The sequence below is a fragment of the Leopardus geoffroyi genome, chromosome B4 (assembly GCF_018350155.1).
Source record: "Leopardus geoffroyi isolate Oge1 chromosome B4, O.geoffroyi_Oge1_pat1.0, whole genome shotgun sequence".
Classification (NCBI taxonomy): Eukaryota; Metazoa; Chordata; class Mammalia; order Carnivora; family Felidae; genus Leopardus; species Leopardus geoffroyi.
This window is the reverse complement of record NC_059341.1, coordinates 118,404,850-118,430,763: the sequence shown is the minus strand read 5'-3', so window position 1 is coordinate 118,430,763 and position 25,914 is coordinate 118,404,850. Positions and strand designations below refer to the sequence as shown.

General features: G+C 39.6%; 1 protein-coding gene across 2 annotated transcripts in view; it reads right to left on the bottom strand.

Annotated features, from left to right (window-relative positions):
* The window catches only part of CFAP54 (cilia and flagella associated protein 54), a 291,595-nt gene that overhangs the window by 18,982 nt on the left and 246,699 nt on the right, over window positions 1-25,914 (bottom strand). For both annotated transcript variants that reach the window (XM_045463270.1, XM_045463272.1), the window contains 3 exons: window positions 17,571-17,680; window positions 13,547-13,688; window positions 4,012-4,086 (listed from right to left, as the gene is read on the bottom strand). In XM_045463270.1, the coding sequence (XP_045319226.1) occupies window positions 4,012-4,086; window positions 13,547-13,688; window positions 17,571-17,680 (327 nt within the window). The remainder of the gene's footprint in view (window positions 1-4,011; window positions 4,087-13,546; window positions 13,689-17,570; window positions 17,681-25,914) is intronic.

Here is a 25,914-nt window from a genome sequence, read left to right as displayed (position 1 = left end):
ATAGTAACCAACTTCACAGAGTTCTTGTAATATTCAATGACATACTGTATGTAAAACACCGGACAGTGACTGCACAGGCCATGTGCTCGATAAAACTTGTTGCTAGTAGTAGCATTTGCATTTTAATGATGATTATCATTATTATTCGCCAGGCACTATGCTAGGTCTAGCTAGAAATCCTGAACTAAAAGAACTCCTACCAAATTATGCAGCCAAGAAAAACTAATTTGCAATCTTCTCATACAATGTGTCTTATCTCTCTTGGCTTAGGATCACCTTTTCCACCTTCAAACCAGGATCTGCTCCTAGGAATTTCCTTCCATACTGATTCTGTATGACTCCTGTCAGTTCTGTACACACACACACACACACACACACACACACAAACATGCACACACACATGGTAAATTTATCTGTATCATGTGAACCAACAGGAAAATATTTGATTTAGCCAAACCCAGAAACTTTAACCTATGCTGCTTTTGCAGCAACAGAAGTAACTACACCATGCTCTGAGGGCAGCTGGAACTCAATAATTACTGATGAGCAGACAGTTGTATATAATGATTTAGTCCTCCCCTTGGTCAGTCACAGCAAGGACAGAAAGCATATTTTTAGCATCATGTTTGAGTCTTACCTGACAACTTGGAAACTGCAATAATTTGAACCTATGTAGGCAAGGGAAGGATCGCTTTGTTGTTGATACACCAGAAATGAAACCTAACGGTCATTTATATCCTGTGATTACTCGCTAAGAAGGTTGGCATGGAGCACTCGTTTCTTTTCTCCATGTTCTTGGCTATTCTGTGTTTTTGTCACAGGCTGCGCGTGGCAATATTTGTTTTAATCGGGAAGACGCAGTACAGGCGAAGGCGACTGTAATACGTATGTTCAGTAAGGAACCGAATTGCACAGCAGGCTCTCATCTCAGTGACAAAAATGGCTTCACTAAGGCATGTAATTTTCTTTGTCTAACAATTTGGTTTTAGGAACAAGCTCTGACACTCCCATGCCCCACCTCCCCCAAGCACTACTAGGTAAGGCTGGGTTTCAGTGAAGGTATTAGCATGGGGTTCAATTGGGGGCCCCTTCTCCTGGACTGGTGGACCCTTTCACTGTGGGGACCTCAAGTCAGGATCCTGCAGGCTGACCTAATGCCTCCAGGGTTCAATAGTGGTTTACATCCCAGACAAAGAAAATGGTTCCTGGTTCTTTCCTTCTCTCTCTCTCTCTCTCTCTCTCTCTTTTTAAAAGATTTTTCTTAATTAATCTCTACATCCAATGTGGGGCTCAAACTTACAACCCCGAGATCAAGAGGCACAGGCTGCACTGACTGAGCCAGCCAGTAATCTTTAACACGATTACTCTCCCTTTCTATCAGTATTTCAAAACAAATTTGCATCCTAAACCTCTGTTTGAAATTAGTTGACTCAGGGATGAAGAATTCACACATGGAAAGCACGACCATGGTAGGGATGAAAATGATGATGACACCCAAAGAGCTAATAATTACTAAGCATTTATTTATGTGAGGCTCTATTTCTGATACTTAACATATATGATTTCCTTTAGTTCTCACGGCTGTGAAGGGTTGGCATTATTACCCCCGCTTCAAGTATGAGAACACTGAGGCTTAGAGAGGCTAAATAACTTGTCTAGGGTCACACAACTAATAACACTCAAGGCTAGGATTCCAACCGAGGTCGGTCAGATGCTAAGGCCCGTTAATGCAATAAATCATGTATCTTAAATAACAGCTCCTTTTTCTGTGACCTGTTTTCAACCACAGTTTGCACAAAATTAGGTTAAACTTGATTTTTATTATAATGTCTCCCATGGTAAATCTATGTATTTCTGTAATACAAAATTAGGTTCCCATTTAAAAAATGGGAAAAGGACATGAATGGCCAAATGAAAAAAAAAATTAAGGCAAATGCTAAATTTCAGATACTTAAAACTTAGGGGAATTTAATTTAAGAAACAGTAACCAAGCAATACACTGTACTAAGCACTGTAAGTATTCAAAAATTAAGATAGTACTGCTCCTGCTCCAAGAAGCTGATGATCTAGTGGGAGGAACACAGTGTAGGTCTTACCTCAAATGGCATCTCCTAAGAGAGGTCTTCCCAGACCACCTTACCTAACCTGTCGCCCATTCCCGGTTACTTTCTATCACAGGGGTTAGCAAATTTTTTTTTCTGGAAAGGGCCAGAAAATAAATAATTTAGGCTTTGTGTGCCATATGGTTTCTGTCAAAACCACCCAACTCTGCTGCTGTAGCCCATAGCAGCTATAGATCATAAACAAACAAAGGACCATGCTGTATGCCAATAAAACTTTATTTACGAAACAGGCAGTGGGCCAGATATAGCTCACAGGCTGTAGTTTGCTGACCCTACTCTAACATATCACTCTTTCTTTCTTTCATAACACTTAACAAATCTGAAATTACCCTGCTTCTTGATCTATTACTATTATTTTCTCTTTCCCTCCACAAATATGTCAGCTCCAAGAGAGTGAGGTCCTTGCTGCTTGTTCACAGCTGGCTCTCCAGGACCTAGAACGGGGTTCCTGACACATAGACAGTTCACTCTAAATATTGTTGATTGACTAAATGAGTGAGTACTATTTTACAAAAGGAGAAATACTGACTGCCAACAAACATATAAACTATATTTGACCATATTATTAATAAATATAAAATAATTGAAAATGTCTTTTTTTCTACTTATCATACCTAGAATGGCTAGAAAAAGAGAAGGAGGAAGACAAGAAAGAGGGAGAAGGGGAAGAGAGAGGGCTAGCAAGAGGAAGAGGGCATGTGTAGATGAATGTGTGGTAAACTGGCCCCCTCAATTACTGCTGATGAGAGAGAGTATATATCCAGAAGAATCAAAAGCAGGGCCTCAAACAGATACTTGCACATCCATGTTTATAACAGCACTATTTACAGCAGCCAAAAGATAGAAACAACTCAAATGCCCATCCACAAAAGAATGGATAAACAAATGTGGTACATCCACAGAATGGAATATTATTCAGCCTTAAAAAGGGATGAAATACTGATACCTGCTACAACAAGGATGAACTTTGAAAACACTGCTAAAAGGAATAAGCCAGCCACAAAGGAGCAATATTGTATGATTCCATGTAGATAAGGTATCTAGAATAGGCAAGTAGTAGACTAGAAGTAGAAAGTAGAACAGAGATTATCAGGAGCTCAGGGGAGAGAGAATGAGGAGTTATTATTTAATGGGTACAACATGGCTGCAATGATGAAAATTTCTGGAGATGGATTGGCTGCAGAGCATTATGAATGTACTTAATGCCACTGAAGGGTATACTTAGAAATGGCTAAAAGTGTAAATTTTATATTATATATATCCTACTATAATAAAAAAGTATGTATACTTTTTTACTCCAAAATCTTGCTCCTAAAGAAGTAATTCTGAGGAGATAATACAGAAGGGTGAAATATGCATATACAAGAATCCACCAACCTCAAGGTCCATGAAGAAAAATCTAGTTGTATAAATAGAGCCTGACAACAAATACACAAAAGAGACTTTTATGCAGGCATTAAACATGACAAAGTAGACTTTTCACATAAAAATATCTCCATAGCATTATTGTTAAATGAGAAAAAAAAAAAACAAGCTACAACTACATGTACAGTATAATCCCATTGATGTAAAAATTCTAAAGTTTCTCTCTACATAGAAAACACTTGAGATATCTTTGAGAATGCCCATAGTTGGTTAGTCTCTGAATAGTACATTTGAAATTATTTTAAAATTATCTTCTTCATAATTCTCTGTACTTGATTTTTTAACAAAGAGTATTTTTAACCAAAATAACATGCTATTATAAACTCATGTTTATCACTTTTTCACATTAATTAAGGAGGGTTAGGCCCTTGATACTTTTCATAATAGCTGTTTTCTATATTTCTGTTTCTATAGCAACAATACTTGCGAGAGAATCAGATACATTTTTACAAAAGATACTTACCTCAGACAATGGTGTTGTATCTCTATCAGTCAAAAATAGATTTATTATTTCAGAGCAACATTCAATAATCATGTTCTAGAAATAAGAAGACAATATAGTGTGGTTGAACTTACTGGTAAACTACTGTATTTTAGTTATAAACTATTTATTCCATTTGTCTTTTTTTTTTTTTTTTTTTTTTTGCATCATCGCCTAACCCTAATTCCCCAGGAGAAAACTTACAGAGAGTCAGAGATCACAATTCCTTAAATAATTAAGGTTATTTAAAAAGATACAGGATGATCACAGCAGATAAGACTTAATTATGAACAATACATGACTTCGTTGTTAAAATTCATATGTTACAGAAGAATAACAAGTGAGGTAATTCACACCGAATTAAGTTTTGGAAAATCACTTTTCTTCTGAGAAGAGAACCCTGAGATGAAGAGATTCAGACCCCAGAGAGGGATTTTAATCAAAGAAGAATAGCCGAGAATTGAGGAAAAAAAATGGAAAAAGTAAATGAAAAGGAAGCAAGAGTTAATATCGTACGTTGTCCATTTTTGATGACACTGCCACAGCCCCTACTGTATGGACACAGCCATGTTTATGTGTGGACATCTGATCTACCCATAAGCAGTGGTGAATCAATCAGATTCTCTAGCATTTCGTGTAAGGAAGGGTAAGAGTTACAGTCAGTACTGACTATATGAGCTGAAGGTCCTGATACAAACTCGGAAAAGGCAGCCATTGGACTAGACGTACGATGCGTAAGAGAAGGAAAAAGAAAAAAGAAAAGATGAGTAAGAGAAGGGAACAGGATGAGTGAGAACTTATACCCCATCCTACGAGTAAGCACAGGCTTGGCTCCCGACTCACCAGTTCCATTTTCTGTGAGGCCCATTGTGTTTGGTTTCCAGTCCTTATGTATGAGCTTACTTATACGCTGCCACATACTGCCTCCCACCACACCTACTTTACTTGAGCTAGTGTAAGTAGCCTTTCTTTACAAGGCCGTGGGAGATAAACTATGCCTACTTTGTGATGTTGCCAGCATCCAGCAACAATTCACTTTTATGGGAGCTTTAATAGATAAATGTATCAGCATTCAGAAATATGGAAAAGATAAAATTCCATTAATTTTTATTTTTTAAATAATTTTTTAATGTTTAATTATTTTCCAGAGAGAGAGACAGAGCACTGGCAGGGGAGGGGCAGAGAGAGACAGAGACACGGAATCTGAAGCAGCCTCCAGGCTCCAAGCTGTCAGCACAGAGCCCATTGCAGGGCTCAAACCCACGGACCATGAGATCATGACCTGAGTCGAAGTCAGACACATGACTGACCGAGCCACCCAGGCGCCCCACATTAATTTTTAAATTATGACTGACCAGTGATGATTAAAACCTTAAAATAAAGAAGCAATTCACAGCCCTAAGTCATATTACATTTAAGTTTTAATAAATGCATGAACATAGAAAAGATCAAATTCCAGAGTTTCAAAGCTATAGTTAATTGAATACAACTTAACAAATATATTTGAGATGCTGTGGAGCACAAAGATGAAGAAACAGACCCTATCCTCATGAAGTGTACAGTGGCTGAGAAGAATAGATTCTTACACATCTAAATAAAATACCAAGTAGAATGTGGTCAGAACATGGATAGGAATAGGTTATAGGAACCTAGGAGTGGGGGAGAGAGGAATTATAAGGAACAGAGAAGACTTCCTGGAGGGAAGGTCATGAGAACTGAGCCTTAAATGAGTAATAGGATTTCACAGAGAATGGGGACAAGGACATTCCAGGAGAAGGAAGGCATGTAAGCAACAGAACAGTGGATATTCAAGGAACGTAAACATATGATATGGTCTTTACTACGGGTGTGTATAGGAAGCATGGCAGTATGAGTGAGGAGAAATAAGGCTGGAGAGGTGCACTTATAATAGGACATGTAAAAGTTAGGAATTTGAATTTTACTGCATAGGAAATCGAGAGGCACCGGACTAAGGAAACAATGATCCAGTTGCTTTAAAAAGATAATTCTGGCTATATTTTAAAGGTGAACTAGACTGAGAAGAGACAAGAGAAAGAGAAATTAGCCAGGAGGTTACTCAAACTGTTTGGATAGGAAGTGATCATGGCTAGAAGTGGGCCAGCTTCAATGGGACCAAAAAAGATGGAGGGCAAGTAGGATACTAGCACTGATCGGGGAATACTGCTTTCCTGTGAGGAACCTCCCAGGCTCTTCGTCCACTTCAAGACAGAGGGGATACTCTTTTGTCTCCACACTTACACTTCTCATATTTATCTAATTTCTATGTTTTTAATTGAGTTTTCGGGACTGGTTAAAATACATTTCCTTCCTATAGGAAAGGTTTCAATAACAGCCATGATGGGTTACTGTCATGATTTCATCAAGAGCTATCAAGCAAAATGAGACTGTGTACGTCATTAATCATTTCACGTAACAGATGAAGACAGCAATATTACCTGATAAATGCCTTCCACTACCTGTCTCAACATTTATCAAACAGAAATTTCACCTCAACAACATCCTATTTCTTTGGCATTATTTGCAGTAAATCACATAAACACATAGAAAATTGGCTGATTGGATATCAGGTTGTGGGAGGCCTCACATGACCTTTCTACCACAGAAGTGAAGCCTCGAGCTCATCAGCCCAGGCAGAAAGCTGCCAGAGGTGTGTGGGTGTGTGGTTGGCAGGGGGCTGGAAGGGCACAGAGTGACCCTTGTTCAATCTTTGCCATTTCTCCCTTAAAAAGGAGCATCTATTGATTCTATGGAGAATGGTTTACTGAGTTACTTCAAAAATAACCATGCCAACTCTGACTTAGTTGAAATCCTCATCTTCTTTCACCTACTGTATGGAAAAAAAAACTTCCTAAATTGTTTTCCATCCTCCAAACTCTTGGTTCCCTCATCCCTCCTTCACATGCCACCAGTTTATGTCAGCCAATCACAGAATGGATCATGAGATGCCCTTCCAGGTGCTGCCCCCTCCCCCTAACCCCCACACCCAGCCCTGCCTTTTCATGGCCCTCACCTACAGAACAAAGTTCACTCGCCATTTATTCATTCAGCACCTACCGTATGCAGCCGAAGTGTCATGAACTGGTAATGAACAAGACAGAAAGAGAGCCCTTAAGCAGCCAATGGATGGTCTAGTGGGAAGAAAAGGAGAGACAGACTCTTACCGCACCATGTGGTGAGTCAGAGAGGAGGAGTCACTTAATTCCACCCACCTCTTCAGCCGCATCTCCCACTACATTCACCCTGTTCTCCCATCACAGCAGACATCTCATCGTCCCTTGAATATAACATCCACTCCCATGACTTCACACCCCTTCTCTTGCTATATCATCAGTCTGCTATGAGTGCCCTCCACAGGTCTTCAACTAGAAGCTCCCCAAGCAAGTACTGGAGAGGAACTACGTGTCAGGCACTGGGCTAAATATCAGAGATAAGATGATGAACAAAACCTCCAGGAAAGGAAGTCACAGTAAAGAGAGATGAAGAGACACATAAACAGATAACCTTCAAAACAATGCAGTAAGAGTACAGGGTGTTTTGGGGTATTTTGTTGGCAGGTTGCATGCAGATGTCAGAGAGATACTAAAGAACATGACAATTGGGGAAAAGAAGGTTTAAAAGAAGTTTTGCCTTGTGTTATGAAAGAATTCCCTCGTGAATGGTCTTATGAGAGACTCCATAAAGATTTAGATTATTTTCAATGGTTTTGAACAGCAAATTGATGTTTCTTAGAATGACACATCTTGCTAAAAGAGGACCACCCAATGGCTAGGCTCATTATGAATGACATCTGGGTACCTACGTCCATACTCATACAATGATTAATCTCCTCCATGACAAAGACCTAATTGTACTGATTTCTGCATGTCCTTATCTCCTCCCCAAGCCTGGAAAAATTTTGCACATAATATTTCCTCAAAAAGAATTTGTGAATTGATGCTAATGTTCAATTTCATTTTGTTCTTTGTGTTCATAGTACTTTGATATTTGGGATATGTTGACTGTATACTAATTTTAATTGCCTTGTACAATCCAGGCATCCCATAAATGTTTGCTGAACTAACCTTAGGTGAATTGGTAAGCATATTTTAGGCTCTTCATATCAGTATGCTATCACTCCAAATAAGATGTTTTTCTCTTAAAATCAGGATCGTGTGCATTTTTCATATGCCTTAAAGTCCCTGGTAAGCTCTGAAGACACCCCTAAAGCTATGAATGACAGGTTAAAATAACTCAGTCATTCTAAGCCAGCTTTGTTCATTTTAGAAGGACGTACACGGTTTTCAAGCCAGAAGTGATTAGAACACCTGTTCTGTAGCCCTCTTGATACATCTTAAATTAATATCTGTGTTCTGAATTTCTTAGCTTATTCCAGACCATAGGCTTTGGTGGGGGGTGGGCGGGGGGGGGGGGGAGGAGGTGGTAAAAAAGGGAAAGGAACAAGAAAGAGAGTAAGATTCATTATCCCCCGTATCAACCAAAGGTACATTTTCTGGTACCTTCTATTTAATAACCCACCAAAAATCTATACTTTGATAGAAATAAATATAATAGATTATAGAGGTTATAAAATCCTTTCCAATTCCAGACCAGAATCGATCTCTTCAAGTGTCCTAGTTAACTTCTAATTAGTGCCAAGTGAAGGTTGTCATGACAACAAACTGGCAGATTTAGTCAATGGGATTTGTTAGAACACAGAATATAGCTGCCTTTTTTTTAAGTGCCAGCTAGCATACTGGAAAAAAAAAAAAGAAAACTTTATATGTTCCTTCTTTTTCTCAACTTTTCAAGTGTTCTGAACTAATCTGTTTGCCAGTTCATCTAAACAGATATTAGTTTGTCTTCCATTTGATGACATTCTCTTATATAGAGAACCAACAGAACTGAAACATATTTAAAAATGCCCTCCTTAAAGCTGAAGAAACATTTTCTAAGTTAAGGAACAAGACAAACTCAAAGATACACAGAACATCATTACTGAAAGTAGTCTGTTTTACTCAAGGACTGATCCACTGACATATACCATTCTAGTCAGGACAAGAAAGCAAGCCACAAACTCTGCTTAAAGAGACTCTGGATTCCTCCCTCTGCTTACATTCAAACGCTCTCTCTTATCCCCATTTATTTGGTATTTTCTTATATTCATAGTCAACCTCTTTACTGAGATGCCAGGCTCACTGTAATAAATTTGATTCCCACATCAGACCCCACGGAAATTCTCGTGACTCACCTTCCAACCAAGGGGTGTGGCTCTCCATCTCAGAGCACTATTTTAGTGAGATGATCAGTTTTAGAGATGAGAGGAACATTAGTCCCAGATAAGGGTAAGTGACTGACCCTAGGTAGTAAAACTGAGTAGCAGAGCACAACCTAGACTTCGTGCTCTTATGTATGCTCACCCTCCTGCCTCAGACAATAGCAGTTGCAAAGATGAATGGGTTTAGGAGAAAATAATCATTTTTCATATATGAATTATATGGAAGTGGACTCAGGGACAATTTCAGCAAAGAATATTCTAGACTATGGCTCAAAGACAGCAATCTGATATGTTTGGACTATGACCAAAAAACTAAGTGACCAAATTAAGTGATCTACAAAAGAAGTGCAAAAATGACACGAGAGTAGAGTTCTTCCTGAAAACAGACATAATATGAAAAAAAAATACATATGTTAGAAGAGATGTTCCACATCACTCATCATCAGGGAAATACAAATCGAAACCACAATGAGATACTACCTCACACCTGTCAGAATAGCTAACATTAACAACACAGGAAACAACAGGTGTTGGCTTGGATACAGAGAAAGGGGAACCCTCTTGCCCCATTGGTGGGAATTCAAACTGGTGCAGCCACTATGGAAAACAGTATGGAGGTTCCTCAAAAAGCTAAAAATAGAACTACTCCACAACCCAACAATTGCACTACTAGGTATTTATCCAAAGGATACAAAAATACTGATTTGAAAATGCACATTTACCCCACAGTTTATAGCATCATTATCAACAATAGCCAAATTATGAAGAGCCCAAATGGTCATCGACTAATTAATGGATAAAGAAGAGGTGATATATATATTAGTGGAATATTACTCAGCCATCAAAAAGAATGAAATCTTGCCATTTGCAAAGCCATGGATGGAGCTAGAGTGTATTATGTGAAGCGAAATAAGTGGTCAGAGAAAGACAAATACCATATGATTTCACTCACATGTGGAATTTAAGAAACAGAACAGATGAACATAGGGGCAGGGGGAAAAAAAGAGAGGGGGGCAAACCATGAGAGACTCTGAACTATAGAGAACAAACTGTGGGTTGCTGGAGGGGAGGTGGGGGGACGGGCTAAATAGGTGATGGGTGTTAAAGAGGGCACTTGTTATGAGCACTGGATATTATATGTAAGTGATGAATCAAAGTGATAAAAATTCTACACTATATGTTAACCAACTAGAATTTAAATGAAAACTTGAAACAAAGAAAATATGTATGTTATATTATTATTTTATAATATATGTAATCTCATGGGTTTGAGATATCTGATCTATTAAATTTATTATAAGCACTCAGTATATAGGTAATACCAAGAAACATCTGGTAATTAATATCGTAACCTACAAAGACACTGAAAAGACTTTGGGATGTGCAACCCAAAATCTAAGACATCAGTTCTATGATAAATCCGGTCACAGAGCAGAGGAAAGGCAAGTGTGGAAAAGTGGCATTTTGCAAAGGCTAACTGTTCTTGATGAATCCTCTTACAGCTGGGCTTGTTGCTTTCGCAATAATGAAAAATGGATTCACTCACTCTACTGGTAAATTCAGACTGAAAATGCCAACAGGTACACTCTGAGAATCAGGAGAGTCCTCAAATTTTACACGTTCACATGAGTGCATAGATGAGGAAATAAAGAGCTAAACCTACACCTGAAACTAACATAACATGTATGTCAACTAGACTTCAATAAAAAAGGGGAAAAAAGGTTAGAATGGCAAAAAAAAAAAAAAAAAAAAAATAGAAATAGGACAAAAAGAGGTATACCAATACTTTTCTTTAAGAATTAAAAATGTTTTGGGGTGCCTGCATGGCTCAGTCGGTTAAGAGTCTGACTTTGGCTCAGGTCATGATCTCACGGTTTGTGAGTTTGAGCCCGGTGATGGGCTCTATGCTGACAGCTCAGAGCCTGAAACCTGCTTCAGATTCTCTCTCTCTCTCTCTCTCTCTCTCTCTCTCTCTCTGCCCCTCCCACTCCCCTGCTTTCATTGTGTGTGTCTCTCTCTCAAAAAAAAAAAAAAAATTAAAAATTTTAAAAAAGAATTAAAAATGTTTTGTTATTGTGATTGAATATTAAACTAGCAAAAAGTGATTTAAGGAATGAGATACAGCAGATCAAAAATGAAGAAAAGATCCTAAAAACTTACAGAGAGGAGAAACAGAGCTGGGCCCCAACTGGCTGGGAATTCAACCAGGAAAGCAGCAAAAGGAGGCCCCAGATTTAGAGGTATGCTGTAGGCATTGGGGGCAAACAGTCCTCAACTAGAGCAGAAAGATGGGAGCTTTCAAGAAGAAAAAAGGAACTGAGATATTATTTGATAAGCATGAAAAACTGGGTGAAAATCTATGGATGAACATATGAAAATTCTGATGTAATGATCAGAAGAAAGTTAAAGAAAAAAATACAAGAAAAATCAAAGCTTATACAAGAAAAGAAAATAACCATAGTACACTCTTTGACTTGGCTGTGAACATTGTTTCCAGGGGCATGATAATGTAAATACTGAATAGTGACTTAACCAAAATCTGTGATATGACAATACTTGGGAAAAGGAGAAAGGAGAAGTTGGGGAGAAGTATAAGTGAATTAAACCCTTATATACCACAACAAAATCAATAGATATTATCTCAAGTTGATACATAAAAGAAAAAAGAATAATTATTTGTAGCTAATAGCTCTATTCATCAATAATTCTGGTTTTCCTTCTTCCAAGCCTGTAGGATGTGACTTCTTCGCTCAATGAAATATTAGTGGAAGTGATATGACAGAAACCTTAAGAGCCAATGTGCAATTTGCCCCATTTCTTCCCTCCTGCTACTGTGACTGGTGATATTTCACGTGATGGATGTGCTACCAGCCTAGATGCAGGCCTGAGGGGACATGGAACAGGGCCCCAGTTAACGCACTTGGATTTGAAGGCCGTTTGCTGCCTCATTTTTCATGACTGATACTACATATTATTATACACGTGGAAGTAAATAACAAGAGAAACAGCTGAAAGAGCTGAAAATGGTTGCCTCTGCAAAGCAGGACTGCGGAGTGAGAAGAGGTTGGGTAGGAGATTGTCCCTTTTTGCTAAGTCTTGTAGAGCTATCTGACTTTTAAAATGGCCAAAATAACTACAGAATCTATAACTCAAGAAAGTGGATTAATGTGCAAATCGAAATTCAAAGGACAAGTGATTAGGGAAGAACAAATATGTTCCTGCTCCTCTCATTTCCATAGAGCGTAAGGAAATGCCACTCCACTCCTAGAGGAGGAACACTTCTGGCTTCTTCCAGACTTGAAACTAATTTACTGCCAGGAAAGTGGAGTGACTTAACTGATTAGTAAGTTTGGGAAAAGCAAAAGAACATGCTGGGCTCAGCCTCTTCTGGGCAATCTTTGTTTATATTTTTGGAGGCACCCTGCCCACAAGACTGCTGGTCTCTGCTCCTCCCTGCAGTGAGCCTGGCAGGGGCAGAAGGGCACTGGGGAATCCTATGGTTACACAGGTGTGACTAGGTGGGCAAGTCTGGCTCATTCAGGGGTGAGATACTACTAAGCTCATTTGGTCACAGTCCTAAAGCAATGTTCGACAATCAATCAGCTTTCTCAGTTAATGACGCTGAGATTTTGATTTCCACTATCCATCTGCTATATCCCATTCCTCAATGGGTTCAGAACTCAGGAAGGGTAGAAGAGAAATGACCCTCAATGACCCTCTTCTCCAGACACATACATCAATCATCACAAAAACCACCCAACTGTGTGATCAAATTAATAATACACCATAAAGATAATGTCTTTTTGTTGTTGTTCAAAAAATACATATATGCATAGAGAAAGTCTGAAAGATACTTTTCTTCACACATTTCTTGAATAATAAAAATGTTGAAACAGTAGACTTAAGAATAAAGAGTAAAAGAATAATGTAAAGTTACAGAGCATTGTTTCTTGGGATTCACAGTGGTATCTGAATGATTTCTCTAGATTGCCTTTGCTTTCTTTCACCATCACATTCTTATAATTGGTATGTTTGAAGGAAGCACTACGTATGTGTCCAAAAAAGTTGGATTATATTTGATACTCTAAATAGAGAAATGGAGAACAGAAGAACCACAAAGTTCAAGATTAGTGACATAGTTGTGCTTTGATGAAGTAAAAAAAAAAATCACTTAAATAATTATATAAAATGACATCTATGCTACAACAGCAATGCAATTTTCCATTATTTTTAATAACTTACTTCCATTTCCTTATCAACTGATTTCTCTTCCATTTCTTGCATTTCGGGTACATTTTCATCTGAAGTAATTTCAGGAGTTGTTGGCAATGATATTTCAGCTATTTGCGTAAGATTAGATAGTTTCTCATGAATTGAAATAACCCTAAAAATAACAGATGGACATGTATTTTACTTGAAAAGCTCAGAAAGGCATTCGTTTATTCCCAGAATCAGTAATATGTGTAAAGTTAGTCCTCAGGTATTTAACACTGGGGTTTCTGGCATTCCCAAACATCATTCATTCAATAATTCCTTCATTCAAGAAACATGAGCAAAGAGAAACAATTCTAACCCGTATAATATTTATGACCTAGTTATATACTCTGAGAGATTTAAAATGACAAACTGGCAAAGGCACAATGACAGAAATGCACACATCCAAAATACTGCTTAAGATGAAAAAAAAAAGAAAATGAACATTTATGCGAGCAAAGAAAGTCCAGGCAATAACAAAAGGTTTGCTCCTATGTAAATCTTAATGCTGTGCCATGACTGCCCTGCTGACCTGAAGGTAAGAATTATGGCAAGTTAGCAATGGCTTGCAAAGGCCAATCAATGAGCCCATAACAATGAAGTATATTGTGCGGGGAGGGGTGAAAGGGCAGGGAGCAGGATCAAGAAAGAAGGAAAAGCAAAAGCCAAGGAGGAAGGCACAGGACGCAGCGGCAATTATGCTGAAGACAGAAAGCTTCTGGGGCCACAGGCCAGAGAACAGTGGATACTCTGAAGGCAAAGGTAAATGGGTGAGTGGAGTCAGGAGAAGGAAAAGCATTTGAAGCAGCTGAAGGAGGCAAACAGCCACCTGTGTGGCCTTCAGTGAGTCTATGCTATGGGATACAGCACATATATGCATGCATGTGTGTGTGCGTCAGTGTGGGTGTCTCCACCCAAGGAAGGAGGGGAACTTTTATGAGAAAGAAGTAAATTATCCATTAGGTCAAACTGACATCAAAAACATACACAGGAATGTCAATTCTCCAATGTTCCACAGGGTCCTCATCTGCAGCATGGTATAATACTCGATGACCATGATAGAAGGTGAAAAAGTACCTTTAATTATACATAAGAGGATCTGAAATTATATAGTGTGTTTAAGAAACTCTTTTATAAAAAAAAAGGACAATGGTTAAAATGTAAAGATCTGTTATTAAAAGTTCACTTGGAAGACATCCATTAAAAAAAAAAAAAAGGGTCATCTCCAAGAATGGCGGAAAGGCTGCCTGATGCACTGGAGAGAGAACAGGTAGGACTCAAAGGACCTAGGAGAAGCATGCTTGGTTCCGAAACACATCAGCCATAAGACCCTGCACAAGCCACCTAACCTCTCTGACCCTGACATTCCTCCTACTGCAAGACTGGAATAATAAAACCTGCTTCATCTACTTCACAGCATTTTGTACCGATGAAATGACATAACTATGTACATTCCTAACCATGAGAAGCCACATGAGAGAAAGATGATATTCTAACACACTGTTCTTCATTCTAATATCCAAGAAAGAATTCTTATAATTCCCATTTCTCTTTCAAAAATAATGTAGCTTTCCCTTCTAATACCTGGAATTGCAGGAAGGATAAACTGTTCTTTGATGTTTGGGTTTCAGATTGTCAGTGAATGTCCAGAGCTGTACTATCTGTTTCAAAAACAAATGTCCTGGTCTAACTCTGTAAAAAGTAGGCTGGGGGGGGTGAGGGGGGGGTGGCTGGGCCCCTGATCAAGGAGCAGCATCAGAGGACCTAGCATCTCAGGTTCATCTCATGACCCCATTTGCCCAACATCTTGCCCATACACATCTTGACCTCCCCGTCCGTGTCAATGCTCAGTCCAGCTTTTCAATTCCCACATTGGCCCACAAACATCCATCATCTCATCCAGGCTAGACCAGCTCCCCACAGCCTCTGCTCTCATTTACTGACTCACGGGCACTCTCTCCCTCCCAGGCTGCCAGGCCCTGGAAGCAGGACCCGGGCAGAAGTAGAAATGTGGATGGCAGGAGACTTGAAGGCAGAGACAGCAGGCAGGGAACTGGATCTTGGTTAGAAGAACATAATTAGATAGAACTACACAGAAACATTTATGCGTGTGTATTGAGAACACTATCTTTTCTTTTGTTGCTATAGAAAAATGCCAAGAATTAAAATGTTTTTCCTTGTAAGTACTTAATTTGGAGATTAGGACGTGAAATGAACGATTCAAGAGGACTGCCCAATTTGAAGGCTATTCTGGTTCCTTCTCTGGCTTATTTTTTTCTGACCCCTTGTATTCTTACTTTGCCTTCTGAAAGATGGTCAACAAGAGCAACTCCCCACGTACCTATCTTACCCTGGTCCTCCTAAGAATACAAGCAATGCCAGCCTAGCTGAGGGAAATGGGCAGCTTTCACTGTGTCCCCAAGGGGCAGGTTAGATGAGACACTGCCAGGCACCCTCCTCTGTGTTGGCCAGGTTCATGTCCCTAACCTGAGTAAACCTACCACTGATCATAAACACATTCAAATTACAAACTTTTTGGAATAAAAAAGAATTCTGTCATTTTGATTTCATTCCACTCTGCAGAAATTATCATCATTTTCATCATGTGATTCTAAAAAAATATCTTGCCATATTTATGTACACAAAGCAAGTATATAATTTCATAACTTTGTTGCTTAGCTGTGCTGGTATATGTCCTGCGCCTAGATTTTCTGCCAGTTCAAAAAAAAAAAAAAAAAAAAAAAGAAAAGGAAAAAGGGAAAAAAGAAAATTGGCTGAATAATTGAAAATATGCCAGCTCTTGAAACATCTCTTGTTTTATTCTCTTTTATGGCAAGGACAAGAAGTCCTTCAAAATGAAAATCTTGGAGCATGAACAAGGCTCTTCAGGGAAGAACCAGGTCTCTGTTCGCTAAGCACTTACTAGGTGCCTAACAGGGCAAAGAGCTGACACTGACAGACACAGGGGTTAGTAACAAGACTTGACATTTGCCCAGTGCTTTCGGCCTTTCAGAAGATATGCATACGTTGTCTGTCTTGATCTTAACAACCCTGAAAGGCAGGCAGAGTAGATATTCTTTCCATTTTACAACTGAGGCGATGGAGTTGAGGTCACAAGGACGGTGAACAATGGAATCAAAACTAAATTAACTAAGCAATGAAAAAAATTAAAAACCAACTAGGAATTTGGTAAAGTGAAACAGGAGAAGAGAGAAACCAGGCATGAGCAAAAGTTAGAGACATGCCCTGTTTGATGGAGAGAAAGGAAAACAACCTGGATGAAGCAGAGGTTTTTGATGTGGGGAACAATGTAAAATAGGGAAGGGTGGGACAATGGAGGGGGTGGAGTTTGTCCATAATTTTGCAACCCAATACGGAGCCACATGTTACTTTTTAAATATGCCCCAAATTAGGGGTGCCTGGGTGGCTCAGTCGATTAAGTAGCCAACTTCGGCTCAGGTCATGGTCTCAAGGCTTGTGAGTTCGAGCCCTGCACCAGGCTCTGTGCTGACAGTTCAGAGCCTGGAGCCTGCTTCAGATTCTGTGTCTCCCTCTCTCTCTGTCCCTTCCCCTCTCATGCTCTGTCTCTCTTTCAAAAATAAATAAGCATTAAAAAAATTTTTAAATATGCCCCAAATTATAGGCAAAATATAATATATATCCTTGTACTCTCTAAAATCTTTATGAAGTGTCAGGAAGTGTTTCTCCACAACCCTAAGTACTATTATTCTTATTCCCACTTCATTGATGGGATGACTGAAGCACAGAGAGGTTAAGTAACAAGCTCAAGTTTGCAAAGTGAATAAGGGGCACGATTGGCATTTGACCCAAAGCAGGCTGGATTCAGAGTTCATACTCTTAACCACTGCAATATCATACTCCTCTAATTAAAAGGAAGATTCTTCTAAAAATGTCTTCTGAAAGTTCTCCTGTGACTTACCTTGAATATTACTAAAACAGTCTGTTCTAAGGAAAATATTAGCAGAGTTGTAGGAAATCCATCATTACTTGCCTGTTCAGTGGAACCCAGAAAGAGCCAACATAGACATCGCTAGAAGTGCTATTAGGCACAGCATCTGAAATATTCTGGGGCCTCATGTTATATGCATACAACAATAAAACCTATAAGAAAATTAAAACATGAATAAAATGTGACATTAAAATTACACGTTGCCTCAAAATAATATCATTCGATTGTTTAAGTTTTTCTTTGAAAGAGAAAACAATTGTGTTTCAACTCACTTTAAAGAGGACTGATTTGAGCAAGAATTGTACAAAGTTTATGAGGTGAAAAGAAATGCCATTTGATAATAATATTATATTATTTTTGAAGAGTGCCATTTCTTACTGCAATTATTAAGTTTAAATCTCAACCTGCGAAGGCCCTCTACAAGTTGGAAATGTGTACCTGGTGAATATCCAACCTTGTTTCTCGTTGCTTCTCAATATGCGCCTTTCTCATCAGTGGTCATAGCTGCTTCCGTGCATCACTTATGCTGCTCCCTTACTCTTCTGTTTATTCAACCTACACACAACTTTCTGGTCCCCACCTCTAACATGGAACTTCTCCTAATGACTCATACTCTGGTAATCTCCCTGCGGTTTGAATTTTGCTTCCTTATATTGTAGCACTTATTTATGGTCCAATTCACAGAATTTGAGATTCATAGAACCTTAGAGAGGATCTGGTCTAAGTCCCTCCTTTTAGATATGAGAATGCTGAGGCCCAGAGCTGCCAGTCAAAACCAACTAATTAAGTACATGCATTTATCTCTGTTTCTTTGATAATCAAACTAAAATAAGAGTACAGGGATTTTTTAGAAAGGCGTAAATCCACAAAGACAGACAAAAAGGAGGTAAGCAGACAAGAGATGTTAGCAACACGTTGAAGGACAGAAATTGCTGAGAAGAGTGTTGGGGGGACTCAGAAAAGAGGAAAGGCTGTGTCCTAACTGCCTTCAGAGGGGTTGCCAACAACAAACATGACTGACAACCCAGAAAGGTTTGGGAGCTGGAGATGTTCCTCCCTCTTATCCCTTCCCTGAGCCCATGCCACCAGGAGATTTCCCTACTTCCCTTGCCTCCTCTCTGGCCAAACTTCCTTTCATTTTCCTCTCTGCTGAGGTTAAATCAGAGCTCTATTGTCAGGGACATTAGGTACAGGGCTGAGATGCAGAACTGAAAACATGGGAATTAAGTGGAAGTCTGTGTTCTGAACAAGAGACATCCCCTACCCCACTGCAGCCCCTGCTCGGGATGTAGGAAACCAGACAGAAGTTGAAAAGGATCCTCTTTGAGGAAACTGACCAGACAAAGAGAAAAGACCTACAGATACTGACATTTCAGCATCCTGCAATGAAACTGCTGGCTCCTGCAGTTACCCTACAATGAGGCCTATAAATCAATAAGTCTGACCTGATACACCCTGTAGCACCTTCACAAATGAATGGATAGCCAAGGGTCACTAGACATGAAACGAAAGGTAGAGACCAAAACTAACATAAGAAAGGAACTTGAAGAATCAGATATAAGACAGAGAGCAGAAGAGAACTTCAATGAAACCATAATTGATATCTTAAGAGAGAATAAAGACAATATTTTATCTGTGAATCAAGAACGCAGTGCTGTTAAAAATGAACAAAGAACAAGAAAGAGCTCTTAAGAACTAAAAAAATATATGATCACAACTAAATATCAACAAAGGTTTGAAATATAAAATTGAAGATATCTCCCCAAAGGTAAACCTAAATTTTAAAACATAGGTAATATGGGAGAAAAGATGAGAAAAATACTCAATCTAATAAATTCAGTATCTGAATAATAATTCCAGAAGGTACAGAGATAATCAAAGGGAGGAAATTATCAAAGAAAATAATTCTTCTTGCACTAAAGAATATACTGAAAGATTGAAAGGGGCTCAGTGGATGACAGACCCGCATGGTTCATCACGGAATTTCAGCACACAGGGCATGGAAAGAAGATCCCCAGAGCTTCCACAGGAAAAAGAAAAAGAAAGAACTAGGCATTAGAATGGGACCATACTTAACAGCAATGCAGGATTGCCAGAAACAATGGGGCAATGTCTCCCACGTTTTGAGAGAAAATAATTTTCAACGTAGAGTTTTATGCCTAGAAAATGATGACGTCAGCATACAATGATGACTTTGTGTTGGACATTCAAGGTTTTCTTATATCCTGTGTAAGTACAGGGTCAATCTGTTGCAAGTGGTTAACATCTCAGGGGACTGTAGTACTATTGTTGGCCCTTGGCCAAAGCTGAGTGAAATGTACCACCCAGTGACTAATGCAGTCCTGTTCTTGATTCTGAAACACACCAATGGGGCAGCCTGTGCCATCGTGTCAGCATTTTCTTGTAGATATGTACGTATTGATGATTTGCATCTGGATTCTATTGTTCTCTTCATTTCTATCACTGAGTCCGGTTCCACACGTGGTTTTGACTACAAGAATAGAGAGGTTTGAAAGACCCCTCCTCAGTTAAGACATCAACCTTCTTGAGATCAAGATATCTTACCATATTTTTGTGGTTCATGATCTGTAGATGAAGTGTGCTGTGCAACTGAGTGAGGACCCTGGCAACTGCTCCCAGGCATCTTGGATCTCTCTACTGGTTATCTGAGCTTTCTTTATCCTGCCATGACTTATCCTTTACCAAAATCTTCCATGAATATACTTTGTGGAATATATTGTATGGTGTGTCCTTTGAATAATCAGAACCTCCAACACATCCTTTATCAGAAAGCTGTAAAATGTGTTCATTCAATAGGAGAGAGCAAGTCAAGATAGGGAGAAACATGGGACCCAGGGAATTCTCAGGAGGATGGCGAGTGGGCTCTTATGATGAGATCTGAACCATTAGAGCAATCAATCCAGTTTGGAACATGTCTCTGAAGAAGAAGACAGTAAAAGAATTAAGATAAACTGATGAGTTTGACCATGCAGAGAAGAATTGTGTAGTTCTTTGAAAGTTTAGGAAGAATGAGAGATTCTAGAATACAGAGAACACTAAATTAAAAATAAGGCAGGTTTTTTCTTCAGGATAGAAGTCGGGAAGAAAGGAAACAGTACCTTATTTGGCTCAGCTGTGAGTTATATTTACACATTCATAATGTAAACACTGGCTCTGTGTTTAAGAATTTTGATAGAACTCATTTAGGAGAGGGGCACCTGGGTGACTCAGTCGGTTATGTATCCAAATTCTTGATTTCGGCTCGGGTCATGATCTCAGTTTGTGACAGCACAGAGCCTGATTGGGATTCTCTCTCTCCATCTCTTGTCTGCCCCCACCCTCAATAAATAAGTAAACTTGAAAAAAAAAAGAACTCATTTAAGAGAGTGTGTGGAAGAGAAGAGTATACCTGAGGGGGGAAAAAGAGGTTGACATTAGCTTTCATCTTCCATAGTAGTGTGTGAGGTTGATCACTAAAGAAATTATCATGTGAGCATGTAATTTAGATGTATGGGCTGGGGGGAGACTCAATAAAACAGAGACAGCTGAGAGTTGAAAGTAATTGTATCTGATGGTGGGATTCAGGGATGTGGACAGCCAGACAGAGAGAGAAATGTTCTTTTTATTCATTAAAAGTCTTTCACATTTGGTTTTTCAAACTATGGTAAATTTGATGAAACACTTCTGAAATCAAAATGAAATGAGTCCCAGAGAGATTAGTCTGTCTTATGGTGTTTGCTCTTGTTTTGTGTTTGTTAACCTTGACTCCCAGGCTAGCATACAAAGTCCCTGTGGACAGGAGTGACATCTTGTACTGTTTTTAGTAGTGCTTGCAGCACCTGCTTCATGTTAATTAATATCTTCATATTTCTGAAATTTTCATTATATCTCTTAAGAGCTAATGAAGTTCCCCAAAGTGTGTTAGTGGAAAAATTTAAATAGATAACATACTTTACATTTAACCCCTGATAATGAAAATGACTTTCTCCCTCCTCAGGCTGACACTTGTCAATGGCTTTGCAGTACAATTTTAAAATCTCTTCTAACCGAGCGTGGCACAACTGATTTCAAAGTATAACAGTCTGAAATCAAAACAGACTTGGATAAAATAAGGCAGTAGTTACACATTAAAACACTAAACTGACTCGCATCTATTTGTTGTGAGCCTGGGCTTTGGAGCCAGAGTGTCTGGGTTTGCTTCCCCGACTTTACTGGCTGTGTGATCGGGGCAAATTATGAAAATGTTATGCCTCTACTTCCTCATTTGTAAAATGGAGATGTGGTAATCCCCATCCCCATGGATCGTGTGAGGATCCAATGAGTCAACATGAAGTGCTCAGAGCATCACTGCTGTCGCTGTGAGCCATGTGACCACTCCCGGCTTCTCGCCCTACCTTGTTTGGTACCTCATTCTCCATATTCTTTTAGACCCACTGCTAACCCCAAGCCAGCTTCATATCTGACCTCCCAGGCTGTCCCCATCAAATCCATGCACTTAGTTCTATTTCAAACTTGTCCTCACTCTTCAGGTATAAGTGTCTATAAAACCCTACATACTCAGGACTGGATTCTGCAGGAGACAATATGCCCACAATGAAATTTCCAATGCTCCCTTACTCACTTTCACAAAGGCTTGTTTTTCAATGGTAAAGAAGTGTTGTGGCTTTGACAAACACTGAGAAATACTGTATCTAAAATCATCTTGAATGGGGTATCCCTTACAGCCCAGGAAGGGGTGAAGACAGAGCCCCTCCTCTACTAGATGGAGTTGATTCATAACTTCCTCACCCTGGTATCTTAATCACCTAACAAAACACCTGGTATATAGGGTGCACTCAATCAATGTTTTATTAACTGGTTAGTAAGCAGCTATTATATGCATGTTACAAAGAAATCCATACAAAGAACTAGAAGACTCAGGTCCTCATTCATGTTTTTCTCACTAATAAGTTGTGGCAATGGTCAAGTCACTGTACTCATATGGGACTTGGCTTCCTCATCCTCAAAATGAGAGCATCAAATAGATGTTCTCTTAGTTTCTTTCAAGTCCTGAAATTTGACTTGGGTGGTCCAAGGGAAGTCAGAGAAGCTTTCCAGTGGAGCCTACTATAGAATCCGGCAATGCAGCATAGCTTCTTGGAGAATCATCATTAGACCTGTGAGGTGCATTGGTAGTGCTGGCCTAGCCCAGTGCTTCTCAGACTTAAATGTGCATACATTACTTGGGAGATATTAATAAAATGTATGTTTGGGGTGCCTGAGTGGCTCAGTCGGTTGGGCGACTGACTTCTGCTCAGGTCATGATCTCACAGTTCATGAGTTTGAGCCCTGCATCGGGCTCTGCGCTGACAGCTCAGAGCCTGGAACCTACTTCAGATTCTGCGTCTCCCTCTCTCTCTTCCCCTCTCCCATTCACGCTCTGTCTCTCTCTCTCCCTCTCAAAAATAAAGAAACTTCATAAAAATTTTTTTTTAAAAAATGTATGCTCTGATTTGGTGGGTCTGGAGACCTGAGATTCTGCATGTCTAGTGAGCCTCCAGGGGATGCCAGTGCTGCTGGTTCTTGACTATCAGATGCTGGCCCCTGCTTCATTTATGCAGCCTTTGTCTTCCCCAGCTCCCAGAAGCAGGGTGTAATTTTGGGTCTCATCTGCAGCACCAGGCTCTCATTAGTCACTTGGCCAACAAGACCCAGAATCCAGGGCACCTCAGAGGGAAGCCCTGGGCATCTGTATGATCTCTGCGTTATGGCGTCCCTGACATCCACACTGAAAATGTTGAGGTTCTATGAGGTTACTATGACTTGGTAGTTTTCCCAAGAATCCTAATTCTTCCTTTGGTGTCCTGAAAGACTAAACTTGTCTTTTTTTTTAACGTTTATTTATTTCTGAGACACAGAATCAGAAGCAGGCTCCAGGCTCTGAGCTGTCAGCACAGAGCCCAATGCAGGGCTTGAACTCGCAAACTGTGAGATCATGACCTGAGCCGAAGTCGGTCACTCAACTGACTGATCCACCCAGGCGCCCCCTAAACTCGTGTTGAATGCACAGTCTGCTTCTTTGGGACCATGAAATACAGTTTAGCTCACACTAAGGCTTTAAAGATCTCCAGAAAGGAACAGCAGCTCCATATGTCTTGTTCCCAGACTGGCTGGGCTTCTACATTGAATAGACTTTATCTCCAAGAACTCTTCAGGTTCTATCCAACTTTGTGTTTTCACTTGACACATGGAATCTTGGTTTTCAGTGCTTTGCTTGACCAGACTTCTTGCATTGATCATGCTTGTCTGTCTAAATCTTCTGTGGCCTCTGAATACCATGCTTTGAACTGCCTAGCTGCACTCAACACAATAGCCTTTGCAGTAGTTTGATTCCCCCAAATTAGGTCTCAGAGATGAAAGAAAGGTCCTGCTACTGATTCTTCATTGCCCCTCCACCCTGCTAGTTCTGAGTTGTATTCCTTTAGTCTGATCAAGTAATAAATATAATTCAAGTCTCATTCTGAACCTGGGTTGGCTTGCAATCCAGAACATCCTAGTGGGAACTGTGGATTGTAAAAAATAGCAAGAAGATGAGGTAGAATAAAACTAAAGGTACTAAGATATATTTTTTAATGTTTATTTATTTTTAGAGAGAGACAGAGAGAGAGATAAAGCTAGCAGGGGAGAGGCAGAGACAGAGCTGGAGAGAGAATCCCAAACTGTCATGTGGAGCCCGATGGAGGGCTCAATCCCACAAAGTGTGAGATCATGACCTAAGCCAAAATCAAGAGTAAGATGCTCAACTGACTGAGCTACTCAGGAGCCACCTAAGATGCATTCTTAAGATAAATTTAGGCCATCAAGACTTTGGCTGTGGTTACACTTTCTTTTTAAGTTTATTTATTTATTTTGAGAGAGAGACAGAGAGAGAAAGAGAGCATGAGCAGGGGAGGGGCTGAGAGAGAATCCCAAGCAGGCTCCATGCTGTCAGTGAAAACCCCAAACACCGGGCTTGATCCCACAAACCATGAGATCATGATCTGAGCTGAAATCAAGAGTCAAATGCTCAACCAACTGTGCCAACCAGTGGTTACACCTTTTTAAGCTAAGCTGTATGAATCTCTCAGCCATTCTTCACAACTATTTTTAAAGCCTGTGTCCCAGACGTTCATTAACATGGTAGCTCATGGAAGCTTCTTTAGTGTCTGTCTCTGGAAGATACTGAAATCATCGAAGAGATGCTTAGTGTGTAACCAAATTCCAGTGAAGAGCTTATAATGTGGTTCTACTATATTCTACTAAAGATAATTTTGTTAAATAGGATAATACAGTTTCTACCCCCATACTTAAGAAGTTAAACTTCTCTGCAGCACCTGGGGGGCTCAGTCAGTTGAGTGTCTGACTCTTGGTTTCAGCTCAAGTCATAACCTCACAGTTTATGGGATGGACCCCCATGTCGGGGTCTGTGCTCACAGCACAGAGCCTATGTGGGATTCTCTCTCTCTCCCTCTTCTGCCCTTCCCCGGCTTGCATGCACATGTGCTCTCCCTTTCTATACATACATACATACATACATACATACATACATACATACATAAATAAATAAATAAACTTTTTAAAAAGTTAAACTTTTCTGAGTTATAAACTTAATCCTAAAGAGTATTGTGGCATAGAACATATTTAGCCCTCTGAATTACCTAAAAATTGTACATCAAAATCCCTAGTCCTAGGATTTTTACTTTGCTGCCACCAGCATCCTTAGCTTCTACTGGCATTTTTAGTTCAGATACTAGATTAACAGAAGAGGACTGAGTAGGGGAATCAAGTGACATTAACTTGCATTTTTAACCCTAGTCTAAGTCCCTGGAAACTCCAACACCCTAGGTCAGATATTAATTTTCATCACCATCCCATCCAGAGGCTACAAGTGCCTGCAACTAAGGTCCACTGTCTGAGGACTCAACAAAGCACCATGCTTAGGAGTGCAGTCTTGGAATCAGATTGCTCCAATCCTGATTCATTGTTGACTAGCATTTCTCCATCCTGTCCCAGTTTCCTCTTCCGTAAAATGGGGCTAGTGAGAGTATCCACCTCATAGAGTTGTTGTGAAGTTAATATAAGCAGAGCATCTAGAATACAATAAGCTCTACATTCACTATTGTTATTATCTTGTAGTTTCATGAGCTGCAGCCAGTTTATTCAACACAGAACTCTACACTGAACAACCAAGATAGTGAGTAGATAAATGTTCAAATCACCAATATTAATTTGTTTGTTTCTTTTAAAATGTATTAATTTATTTTGAGAGTTAGCATGAGCAGGGGAGAGGCAGAGAATGAGGGAGAGAGAGAATCCCAAGCAGGCTCCACTCTCAGTGCAGAGCCAACATGGGGCTCAATCTCAGGAA